Genomic DNA, 14,027 nt, shown 5'->3' with positions numbered 1-14,027 from the left:
GATTTTTTGGAAGGCAGGTTGGTCTCTTGTATTTCAAAAGGATCTTCAAAGTACAATCAATAACTCTCAGGGCATTTTTCACACATCTGCACTTGTGTGGAAGTCACCGTGCACTGATATACAAGACTAGAGTGTGGCTCTGTGGCTGTGATGTTCTTGAAAGCAAGATTATATTTAACTTTCTACATCACATTTTGCAAAATGTAGATGTCACCAACACCAACTACTTCTTATAGTTACCTAATGTTCATGCAAAGTTTGATGAATACCTATTATAGGTAGCACAACTTTTGCAAAGTGAAAAGTTTACAGAATGCTTGGGGGTGTTTATGAACAACTCCTTCAATTTCATCAAAGATGCTTACAAGAACTCAGCCCAGGGATGTTTTATCTTCTACACATTAAGCTGCTATATCCTGGAGGCCTAGTTAATGTGATCGTACTTGGGTACACACATATTGTGCAAAATAGACACATTAATTTTGCTAATGTCATGTGGAATAGAAACCTGTGCTAACAGAACCCGGAGCAGTAAGTATTTGACATTGAAATACCAGTTGTTTTGCAATTGTTTTGCAACAAACCTCTTTTTACTTCTATTTTAAGTATATTCCACAAGTATTCTGATATTCTTGACAGACATACGTGCTAATCCTTGTACAAGTCCATAGCTAACGTACACATAGGTACTGCAATTAGTCATACGGATTGTATATGCAACGTAAACAAACTCCGCAGGTCTTCAACTCAAAGTAAACCAACCTGTTCTCAGTTTAGTTGCGTTGCGTACGTTGTTGTGAACCGTTCGTTCGTAACGTGCTGCTTTAACCCGGTTTGAGTATTCCACGACCCAATTAGAGAATTATTATATATAATATAAAATACCTAATTAATATAAATTCAAATAATTATTTAGATCAATGATTCCCAAACTGGGGTTCGCTGCCCCCTAAGGGTCCACAAAGAACTACCATGAGTAATCAGCCCTAAAAGTTGAGTTCAGTTTTTGCGAATCTACCAGGGGTTAAAGTTAAGTCACATAAAATACTGTAATATGGCCGCAGGGCCTTCACACCAAATTGAAAAAAAAGGGGGCCGTGTAGAATAAAAAGTTTGGGAACTGCTGATTTAGATTTAGATGGTATCTGATACCTTCCTATAAGAGGGAGCAATATTAGGTTCTTGTAAGTATTGGCTGACCAATTGACCTAGCACCAAGTGGTTTTATTTCCAAGCTCCAAGGTCTTACTTTTATATTTGTGTTCCATCCAGGACCTACCTATAAGACCCAGCACCTATCCGTACCCCACCTACATGCGTCTTTTTACTTCCTATTATGTACAATAAGTAAGTACAGGGAACTTATACAGTGTACCAGATTATGAGAAAGTACCTATGCACATTGGAATCGGGTCAAATTTTCGAAATCGGGAAATGGGTGGTAAATTTCAAATTTACTATCCATATCCACATAGGTATTGGGATCCGGACTTTAGTTACAAATAGCCGGTGTTAATGTTCCGGATATTTTCAGCTCTAGTGGAAATAACCCTAGTCTTACCGAGAACTAACCAGTGGAAATATCTGTAGGTACTTGGGTACCCAGAACTACAACTAGATGGTAATCCCCATCCGTGGCACAAGCTCTGCTTTTACGAATGGGCATACCATTTATACGAATTTTGTATGTTCTGATGTTGTTATGTTGTAAAAATAATAAATGGAAACTTGATAATAATACCCGACGTAGGTATGATGCTACTTAAAGAGTGTCTCATGTCTAGACTACCTACTTAGTGAGTACCTATAGCCACCTCTTACTCAATACTTATAACTATTATACGTATTATGTTATGACGCATGAGGTGCCTAATTTTATACTGCGTGATATCAATTTGGCTCTCGGGACTACAATAGGTCTCATTTGAGAATGTTTCTGCGTGATCAAGCTCGGGGCCTATGCCCGGACAGTCTCCAAGCAGGCTCAGATGAGGTTAGCAAACATTGCAAGTACCGTAACATAAGATTGGTAGTCCTGGGGTAAGAAATTCAGTAAAGCTGTGTTCACACGTAGTCGACGGCTGTCGATCGGATTAATCCTCGACTGATGTGAAACAAATACAAAAGACAACTTTTTTCCAGTCGACCGTCGATCAACGGCCGTGGACTATGTGTGGACACAGCTCTAAAGGTGTGTCCACACAGTCTCTAAAGGTGTGTCCACACAGTCGACCGGCCATCGATCCATGTGGACTTAACCGTCCACACTACATCGACAACATAGGTTCACCTTGTCGATTGACGGCCGGTCGACTATGTGTGAACACAGCTATACTGCGCATTGTTCCTGGGGTAAATAATTTTAGTAAATGTGCTTTGTATTGAATACTGCGTATTGTCAGTGTTTATGGCTTGGTTCTTGCCTGTGGTTCACCATCTGTGATTCAGTGACTGGTATTAGTGTAGGTAGGATGTTGGACTTGAAACCTATAGGTATACTCACTGTTGAGGAAGAATATTGTTTGGATAGTAGTATATAGGTAGATACCTATTGTGGTTCACCAACGGTTCTCATTAGGTCTTAGTTTTTTTTTTTTTTTTTTTACAATAATTGTAATTATTACTCCCGAAGGGTCTGTCCGATTTTGAAATTATTTAGCCCCGTACGGGAATCGAACCCGCAAGCTAAGAGCGTACAAGGTAGCCTACCTTCCTAGCTTCATTACCTATTGTTGGTTGTCTCTTTTATCGTGCAACACATACAGATAAGTAGGTTTTTTATCTCTTTTGAAACAAGAGCGGGTTGTTTGGCTAGGAAACCTTGGAATCCGATAGAAACAATTTAAACTCTCTAACTTTACGGTCAGCTTTACATAATGATGTACCTACTTAGCCCCCTACCTAATCAACGTTGTACAATATTGATAAGAGAACCGGAACTTATGACGTTTGATGCTTTATCAAGTTTTAGGTAATGTAGGTACATTAACCTAGGTACCAACATAGAGTACTTATGTACGAATAACAGCAAACTTTTTTTTTTCTCTACTTCTAAGTTTTTCCATACCTATCAAATATTAAAATGTAATTTGTCTAGCTAGGGGACGTTAAACAGAGAGTAGACTAGCGTCTGGCTGTGCGACTATAAACAGGGAGAAGAACAGCTAACCCTAACCAGCCTAGCTAGCTGATAGTTTCAAAGGGTTCTCTCTGCTTCAAAAGAACTTGCACAAGTCCTCACGATGGTTGACTGCTGTTCAGGACGAGCCAATTAAACATGGCTAGAGATCATCACCTTAGTCTTAGTGTATGGCTGATAGAAGAGATATTTTCTCTAATTTGTGATCATCTTGCGGCTATAGCTAAAGCCAAAGCCCCTACAACAACAACAACAACAACACCAACAACAACATTAAACAGTAATGCTCCATCCTGGCATGTCAAAATTTCAACTTCACTGCAAGTGGATCACGAATAAGCCACTACAAAATATGATCACTTATAGACATTTTTAATAAGCCACTACAAAACATGATCACTTAAAGACATTTTGAATAAGCCACTACAAAACATGATCACTTAAAGACATTTTGAATAAGCCACTACAAAACATGATCACTTAAAGACATTTTGAATAAGCCACTACAAAACATGATCACTTAAAGACATTTTGAATAAGCCACTACAAAACATGATCACTTAAAGACATTTTGAATAAGCCACTACAAAACATGATCACTTAAAGACATTTTGAATAAGCCACTACAAAATATGATCACTTAAAGACATTTTGAATAAGCCACTACAAAATATGATCACTTAAAGACATTTTGAATAAGCCACTACAAAATATGATCACTTAAAGACATTTTGAATAAGCCACTACAAAATATGATCACTTAAAGACATTTTGAATAAGCCGTTGACCCAGCACCTAAATGGGGAGTATTGTGTCTCTTCTCGCCCATCTGATGAGAGGCATACTACGGGATGGGCATGTGTGTTCTTGTGTTGACCCAGCACCTAAATGGGAAGTATGGGATGGGCATTGTATGAGACTACGACACAGATCACACGAGCCTAATGGTGCAGTTTTTTCATTGCTACGAAATAAAAACGGGGGTGAAACACCCAACTTTAAAAAAAAAAAAAAAAAAAGTTGAAGTGATTTGATCCGGCTTTATTGGGAACTCTACAATCTAAATTGAATAAGTCCTCCTGTAAAGTGATTTAATCCAGATTTGGGTTCGGGATTTGACGGCCTAAATATTTAGTTTGTGAACAGAAGTGTCTATTAGATGTCCGCGTATAAAGTGATTTAATCCGGATTTGTTGGAATTCGAGTTTGGGATTTGACGATCTAAATATTTAGTTTGTGAATAGAAGACAAGCGTCAAATGTCTGTGTCTAGGGATATTAGTAAACATCAGTAGTAGATCACGTAAGTTTGATGTAAGGCTTTGAGGGCAATTGAAATGAATGTTTTTCCGTGAAAAGCGCTTTAAGTAACTTTAACTTTATGTTAACTGAATGGAAGGCTGTATAATCTATTGAAGACTCGGTAAGGTTTAGGAGTTCAAGTTAACTGCATTACAACTTAACGCAAAGGCGGTTTCAGTCGACGATCGACAGCTTTCGACTATGTGTGGAGTGACGGAGGTTTTACCCTCCATTCGGCGACAATGGAGCAGTTGCATTTGGGGATTTGGGTAAAATTTATGATTAAAAGGTTGATTTCTATGAAAAAAGTTGTGAAAAATACAAATCTGAGGTCAAAACTCCGAAAAAATAACTGTAAAAGGTCGAAAATTCAATTTTTATTTTCCCTCAGAGTCCTGAACTCTGACGTCAGACTTCAGGAGATGCGCAGAAAGGTATGCGCACAAACATGAATTGCGCAGAAATGCATGCGCACAAACAGTGTTGCCTGCGAGGGAGCTTTGCTTGGAACATTTGATGTGACGTCATCGCGTACGGGAGCGTATGCCGTGACGTCAGAGTTCAAGATTTACCGGAATTTTTTAATGTGAATAAGCCACTACAAAATATGATCACTTAAAGACATTTTGAATAAGCCACTACAAAATATGATCACTTAAAGACATTTTGAATAAGCCACTACAAAATATGATCACTTAAAGACATTTTGAATAAGCCACTACAAAATATGATCACTTAAAGACATTTTGAATAAGCCACTACAAAATATGATCACTTAAAGACATTTTGAATAAGCCACTACAAAATATGATCACTTAAAGACATTTTGAATAAGCCACTACAAAATATGATCACTTAAAGACATTTTGAATAAGCCACTACAAAATATGATCACTTAAAGACATTTTGAATAAGCCACTACAAAATATGATCACTTAAAGACATTTTGAATAAGCCACTACAAAATATGATCACTTAAAGACATTTTGAATAAGCCACTACAAAATATGATCACTTAAAGACATTTTCTTTGCAGGAACTCCTGGAGGATGAGTTGGCTGAGGATGATCGGGACATTGGATGTCCACTGCCTAGCACCCCCATAGATGCATCCATCCTACATGACGAGGTAAATATTTACTTTGCTACTATGCCAGTCACTCACGCTCAGATCGGAACGCTCTGACTGTCCTATGGTGGATTTACCAATGACTTAATGAGAGAATAAACTAATGGAAGAATTTTCAATGATCCAGATAGGAGTTTTTAGTGGTAAAAAAAAGAAAAAAAACTCCTGTTTGAATCATTAAAAGCTCCTTTTTGATCACTCAAAATTCCCCCATTAGTGAAATCTCTCATTGAGTCATTGGTGAAAACCACTATTACAGACCTATCTTGTTTAGCGTGACGGACCAGCATTAATCCGACTATAAAAAGTGTGTCCACAGGTCCACACATAGTAGATCGGCCATCGATAGACGTCGGCCGAACCGTCCACACTGCCTCGACAACATAGATTCACCTCACGGGTCGACTATGTTTGGACATACCTTTACGTTCCGGTCTGCCTTTTATCACCGGTCGGTCGGCCATGTTTGGACACACCTTAATGAATCCATCGAATCATTTTGAAAAAAAAAAAAAAAATCCAGATACTTGAATCCATCGAATCCGAATTCTCTTGATTCAATAAATATCCGTATTGTGTCGAGCCTGCAATTGCCTTTTTTGACAAATTTGATCCAAATCGGACCAATGGAGGAGTTGCAATTGGGAAAATATTAATGAATATTATTAATAAACGGTCGATTCCTATGTAAAAAGTTGTGAAAAATCCAAATCTGAGGTCAAAACTCCGAAAAAGTAACTTTAAAAGGTCGAAAAATCAATCTTAATTGCCGTTCTAATGAAAAAGTTCAAGGAGTTGTGACGTCAGATTTCACGTCAAAATGCGCAGAAACGCTTGCGCACAAACAAACGAAGTGGGAGTCATGAATTATGACGTCATGGCCTACGGGAGCGTATGCCGTGACTTCAAACTTCACGATTTACCGGTATTGTTTAAATCGATTTATCTCGGGATCTAGAAGTCGTAGAAGAAAAAGAAAAATTCCGTCGGTCTTTATTTTTCCTGTTCTATGACTTTAAAACATCACTCAAGTAAGCGCAACTGTTCTATTATAAATATCCGTATTGTGTCGAGCGTGCAATTGCCTTTTTTGACAAAATTGATCCAAATCGGACCAATTGTTAATGAGTTATCGCGGTACACAAACAGACACAAAAATGACCAAAAATTGTGGAGTTAAAACTTAAAATTCGCTTCGTTCGTTTAACCAGTCAAAGAACTTGAATGGTACCTTCTGGTTCAATGGTAACTAGTTTGTCTTCGGGTGTTAGTCACGTGACCTGGCCGTCACGAGTGAGAAATGACGAGCTGTTCATTGACACGAGACCTAGATATCATAATGTACTAGATAAGTACGTAATGCACTGGTTTTGTATATATATCGTAATGTACTAGATGATATGTTCTTATAGTAATGTAATGTACTAGATCAGGGGTTTCCAACTAGCGGCCCGCGGGCCCGTCAGACCATTTTTGTGGGCCGCAAAAGTTTTTGAAAGTATAGAATTGTTTGCACGCAAAAAATGTCTGACTCCGATACGAATTGAACCCGGCTCTGCCGCGTGCAAGACCAGTGCCGTTACCATTGAGCCATGGGAACTGACTCATTTCGTTTTATGCTCCCATATGCACATAATTATGTGGCCCGCAAAGTACCTGCCAAAGTAGCATGTGGCCCGCATACACATGGAAGATGGATATCCCTGCACTAGGTAGGTATAGTAATGTACCTACTGTTTCTTTTACTAGGGTATGTATAGGAGTGTAGGTATGTTTATAGATTGGTATAGTTATCTTCTAGATATCCATCTTCATATCATATTAAGTTGTAGTATTCATATCTCTGTACTTTGTACATTAAAGGTCTTTTTACCAGGAACACGAAAATGGTGGTGCAAATTTTGTCCAGAAAACCATAAAGCCAAAAAACAAAAAAAAAAAAAACAAAAAAACAAAAAAAAACTGGTTTTTGGGGGATTTTTTTATTAGGTAGGTACATAGGTACTGATTTACTCTAATCACGATCGAATAAAGTACGGGCTGAAAAATTCCCGGAGGGACGGACCCAGCTTGTTCTGGATGAAATGGTTAGCTTATCGCTGAAGAACCCCTCTAAAACTCACGTCAGTAAAACTGATCTTAAGCATTTGCAGTTATACAGAAATGTTATGTTCATACACAAAAAACCCAGTCTGAGGTTTAGGTGTAGGGTCAAACAGGCCTAAAAGTTGAGTTAAGCTTATACAGTAAGTAATGCTCCTCCAATGACTAATGCTTCACCCTATCTCTATTTCAGGTGACTCAAAGTCTGAATGTAGAGGATGGACTGGACGCTATGAATCACATGGCACATGACGCTGTGGAGCATGCAGAAGAGTTTGTACGCAAAGTCTGGCAGGCCTCCTGGAACGTGTGTCACTTTCAACATCTGCCCCAGTGGTTGCAGGATAATGACTTCCTGCACACCGGACATAGACCGCCCCTGTACACGTTCAAGGAATGCTTCAAGTCCATCTTCCGAGTACATACCGAGACCGGGAACATTTGGACTCATCTGCTCGGTGAGTGGGAAGGTCCGGGTTCGATACCCCGCCACAAAAAAAAAGAAGATTGGTATATCACCACCGTTTTTATTTCGTAGCATTTTGTGGGAGAATGACCCAATGGCCAAGTTCCCAACATTTGAAAATAACATTATTTCGGAGTAATGAAACAACTGCATGTCCACTTTGTAGTATGTCCCTTATCAGATGGCCGAGAAGAGACAACATAATTCACATTCAGGTGCTGGGTCAACACGAGAACACCAGATAGTAACCCGTTCTGGTGTTCATGTCCACTTTGTAGTATGTCCCTTATCAGATGGGCGAGAAGAGACAACATAAGTTCTCGTGTTCTCGTGTTGACCCAGCACCTGAATGAGAGCAAATTTTTGTCGATAGTGGGCATCGAACCCGGGACCTCCTGCAAGGCAAGCAAGCGCGTTACCACTGGGCTAACCGTGCATCCAAATAAATTGAATTGATCCCAAGGGCTTTAAAGAATTGAACTCAACGGTAGGTTAAACCTAAACCCTTGACGAATGGAGTGTTCCTGAAGCCATGTGATGTGTTCCAATGGAGCAGTTGCAAATGAGTAAAAATTATAAACTTAAAGACATTTTGAATAAGCCACTACAAAATATGATCACTTAAAGACATTTTGAATAAGCCACTACAAAATATGATCACTTAAAGACATTTTGAATAAGCCACTACAAAATATGATCACTTAAAGACATTTTGAATAAGCCACTACAAAATATGATCACTTAAAGACATTTTGAATAAGCCACTACAAAATATGATCACTTAAAGACATTTTGAATAAGCCACTACAAAATATGATCACTTAAAGACATTTTGAATAAGCCACTACAAAATATGATCACTTAAAGACATTTTGAATAAGCCACTACAAAATATGATCACTTAAAGACATTTTGAATAAGCCACTACAAAATATGATCACTTAAAGACATTTTGAATAAGCCACTACAAAATATGATCACTTAAAGACATTTTGAATAAGCCACTACAAAATATGATCACTTAAAGACATTTTGAATAAGCCACTACAAAATATGATCACTTAAAGACATTTTGAATAAGCCACTACAAAATATGATCACTTAAAGACATTTTGAATAAGCCACTACAAAATATGATCACTTAAAGACATTTTGAATAAGCCACTACAAAATATGATCACTTAAAGACATTTTGAATAAGCCACTACAAAATATGATCACTTAAAGACATTTTGAATAAGCCACTACAAAATATGATCACTTAAAGACATTTTGAATAAGCCACTACAAAATATGATCACTTAAAGACATTTTGAATAAGCCACTACAAAATATGATCACTTAAAGACATTTTGAATAAGCCACTACAAAATATGATCACTTAAAGACATTTTGAATAAGCCACTACAAAATATGATCACTTAAAGACATTTTGAATAAGCCACTACAAAATATGATCACTTAAAGACATTTTGAATAAGCCACTACAAAACATGATCACTTAAAGACATTTTGAATAAGCCACTACAAAAAATGATCACGTAAAGACATTTTGAATAAGCCACTACAAAACATGATCACTTAAAGAGATTTTGAATAAGCCACTACAAAACATGATCACTTAAAGACATTTTGAATAAGCCACTACAAAATATGATCACTTAAAGACATTTTGAATAAGCCACTACAAAATATGATCACTTAAAGACATTTTGAAAAGCCACTACAAAATATGATCACTTAAAGACATTTTTAATAAGCCACTACAAAACATGATCACTTAAAGACATTTTTAATAAGCCACTACAAAACATGATCACTTACAAACATTTTGAATAAGCCACTACAAAACATGATCACTTAAAGACATTTTGAATAAGCCACTACAAAACATGATCACTTAAAGACATTTTGAATAAGCCACTACAAAATATGATCACTTAAAGATATTTTGAATAAGCCACTACAAAATATGATCACACAAAGACATTTTGAATAAGCCACTACAAAACATGATCACTTAAAGACATTTTTAATAAGCCACTACAAAATATGATCACTCAAAGACATTTTGAACAAGCCACTACAAAATATGATCACTTAAAGACATTTTGAACAAGCCACTACAAAACATGATCACTTAAAGACATTTTGAACAAGCCACTACAAAACATGATCACTTAAAGACATTTTGAACAAGCCACTACAAAACATGATCACTTAAAGACATTTTGAATAAGCCACTACAAAATATGATCACTTAAAGACATTTTGAATAAGCCACTACAAAACATGATCACTTAAAGACATTTTGAATAAGCCACTACAAAATATGATCACTTAAAGACATTTTGAATAAGCCACTACAAAATATGATCACTTAAAGACATTTTGAATAAGCCTCTACAAAATATGATCACTTAAAGACATTTTGAATAAGCCACTACAAAATATGATCACTTAAAGACATTTTGAATAAGTCACTACAAAATATGATCACTTAAAGACATTTTGAATAAGTCACTACAAAATATGATCACTTAAAGACATTTTCTTTGCAGGAACTCCTGGATGATGAGTTGGCTGAGGATGATCGGGACATTGGATGTCCACTGCCTAGCACCCCCATAGATGCGTCCATCCTACATGACGAGGTAAATAATATTTACTTTGCTACTATGCCAGTCACTCACGCTCAGATCGGAACGCTCAGACTGTCTTATAGTGGATTTACCAATGACTTAATGAGAGATTAAACTAATGGAAGAATTTTCAATGATCCAAATAGGAGTTTTTAGTGGTCCAAAAAAACTCCTGTTTGAATCATTAAAAGCTCCTTTTTGAACCCTCAAAATTCCCCCATTAGTGAAATCTCTCATTAGGTCATTGGTGAAAACCACTATTATCTACAGACCTATATTGTTTAGCGTGACGGACCAGCATTAATCCGACTATTAAAAGTGTGTCCACAGGTCCACACATAGTAGATCGGCCATCGATAGACGTCGACCGAACCGTCCACACTGCCTCGACAACATAGATTCACCTCATGGGTCGACGGCCGGTCGACTATGTTTGGACATACCTTTACGTTCCGGTCTGCCTTTTATATGTCACCTTTTCGCTGGCATTTAAACCAGCTTCGTATAGCTGATGATGATGATGATGATGACTAGAAAATGTTTTGCATAAAAATAAATAAGTATTGAGTAACTTTAGTTTTGTCACAATATTCTCTCGTGACGTAACTCATTGTTGACATGTTTTCTGTTTAACTCGCCATCATAAACTGAGTTTAATTACAAACACTTAATTCCAGAAGTAATCAAATGGGTAAGTTGTTTATCTTTTCACAGCAGTCGGTTTAATTCTTTACACAGTCGATTTAATGAATTTCTTTTCACAGTCGGTTTAATGAATTTCTTTTCACAGTCGGTTTAGAGGTAGGTATTCCATACCTCGGCTGGGATTGAACCCACGCCCTCCTGTTTACCAGGCGAGCGTCTTGGCCACTACACCACCGAGGTAGGTTATATGTCACCTTTTCGCTGGCATTTAAACCAGCTTCGTATAGCTAGCTGATGATGATGATGACTAGAAAATGTTTTGCATAAAAATAAATAAGTATTGAGTAACTTTAGTTTTGTCACAATATACTCTCGTGACGTAACTCAATGTTGACATGTTTTCTGTTTAACTCGCCATCATAAACTGAGTTTAATTACAAACACTTAATTCCAGAAGTAATTAAATGAGTAAGTTGTTTATCTTTTCACAGCAGTCGGTTTAATTCTTTACACAGGCGATTTAATGAATTTCTTTTCACAGTCGGTTTAATGAATTTCTTTTCACAGTCGGTTTCATTAATTTATTTTACTCAGTCGCTAGTCGGTTTATTTATTAGTCTCGTAAACCTTCTTCTTCATATTTGTCTTGACAGACACCGAAGCGAATACAATAGTCCGTCCCTTATACCTTTTTTTATTACTATTGTAATAATAAAGGAAGGACGGACTAAAAAACCTATTCTCATCGTTCGATCTATCTTACCTTATCTTCTTGAAGGCTGGGTATACTGGAGCTGATGGACGCCTTATCTCCCTCCCAGGGGACACGCTGTCTCAGACCGTCTGAGTGTGACCCCACACTCTCCACCGCATCCTCGAACTCACTCATTCCCCTGCAACACAAGATATCAGGTTGTCTGAAAAGTCGTATCTACGAGTCTTAACCGGTGTTAATCCACACTGAAGCTGTGTCCACACATAGTTGACAGCCATAGAGGTCATCTGGGTGAGGTTAATGTGAGGAAATAGAACAGTTGCGCTTACTTGGATCCCTCCCAGGGGACACGCTGTCTCAGACCGTCTGAGTGTGACCCCACACTCTCCACCGCATCCTCGAACTCACTCATTCCCCTGCAATACAAGATATCAGGTTGTCTGAAAAGTCGTATCTACGAGTCTTAACGGGTGTTAACCCACACTGAAGCTACACATAGTTGACAGGCATAGATCGTCCGTTGAAACCGTCCAAACTACCTCGACAACAAAGATTCACGTCGTCGATGGACGCGTTGAGCGTCGGCGGTTTCAGTCGACGATCGACGGCTTTCGACTATGTGTGGAGTTGTGGACACAGCTTAACAATCGGCCTAGTCAAACTAGTTCAGATAGGGGGCATGGTTACACCCAATGGTAAACTCGCTAGCTCGCCTGACTGATAAGTCTGGATTCGATAACCATCAATTCCATCATCGACAGAAAGCTTGCATTTCATGTTATATGTATTTTAACGGGTTACTTTCTGGTGCTCTTCAAATAAATGGGAAGTATTATGTCCTTACAATTCTTGTAAGGGACACATTATGGGATGGGCATGCTACGACACAGGCCCGATAATCTACTACCTAAGTACTGTAGTACGCTACTACAGATTCAAAGAAAAAATTTCATCTTAATTTCATCAGATTACTTTCATACAAAAGGTCCTCCGTCACAGAATCAAAACCCAGGTCCTAGGAGGACCTTCTCGGCTGTCTAAATTACCACAAATAATAAACCAGTGTCACCTTATATCACACAATATCACACTAAGATCGACAGTAATTAATCACTTTGCTCTCTCACTAAGGTTACACTAAGTTAAAGCGCTTTTTGCGGAAAAACATTCATTTCGATTGCCCTCAAAGCCTTACATCAAACTTACGTGATCTATTACTGTTTACTAATATCCCTAGACACAGGCATTTGACGCTTGTCTTCTATTCACAAAAATATTTACTTAGGTAGATCGTAAAATCCCGAACTCGAATCTCAACAAATCCGGATTAAAGCACTTTATACGCGGACATCTAATAGACACTTCTATTCGCAAACTAAATATTTAGGCCGTCAAATCCCGAACCCAAATCTGGATTAAATCACTTTATATTTATACGAGGACCTATTCAATTTAGATTGTAGATTTTGTTTAGTTTGAGATAATGGTCAAGTACAATATCATACATATTTCTGGACATGGTCTTCACTTAACTGGAGTGGATTACGGACTGTCCCCTATCTAATAGACGTTAATAAACAAGACTACAGATAAAGGGACAGACGAGTTGATATATTTCGACCATTACTATGGCCATCATCAGAACAACTAATAGATTATACAGCCTTCCATTAAGTTAACAAAAAGTTAAAGCGGTTGTTCTGATGATGGCCATAGTAATGGTCGAAATATATCAACTCGTCTGTCCTTTTATCTGTAGTCTTGTTTATTACGTCTATTAGATAGGGGACAGTCCGTAATCCACTCCAGTCAAGTGAAGACCATGTCCAGAAATATGTATTAGATTGTAGAGTTCCCAATAAAGCCGGATCAAATCGCTTCAACTTC

The 14,027-nt window shown here is 37.7% G+C and overlaps 1 protein-coding gene across 1 annotated transcript in view; it reads left to right on the top strand.

The window, feature by feature from the left end:
• Window positions 1-11,314, top strand: part of LOC103518450 (adiponectin receptor protein-like) — a gene marked incomplete in the record, with an annotated part of 12,630 nt that extends 1,316 nt beyond the window's left edge. The window contains 5 exon segments of the mRNA XM_026830245.1: window positions 5,477-5,569; window positions 7,866-8,130; window positions 8,612-8,625; window positions 10,700-10,792; window positions 11,279-11,314. Coding sequence (XP_026686046.1) covers window positions 5,477-5,569; window positions 7,866-8,130; window positions 8,612-8,625; window positions 10,700-10,792; window positions 11,279-11,314 — 501 coding nt within the window.
• Between the last annotated feature and the right edge of the window lie 2,713 nt (window positions 11,315-14,027).

Source organism: Diaphorina citri, unplaced genomic scaffold, assembly GCF_000475195.1.
Source record: "Diaphorina citri unplaced genomic scaffold, Diaci psyllid genome assembly version 1.1 scaffold2198, whole genome shotgun sequence".
Lineage (NCBI taxonomy): Eukaryota > Metazoa > Arthropoda > Insecta > Hemiptera > Psyllidae > Diaphorina > Diaphorina citri.
Note: the sequence above shows the minus strand (reverse complement) of the source record. Positions and strands in the feature narration are given on the sequence as shown.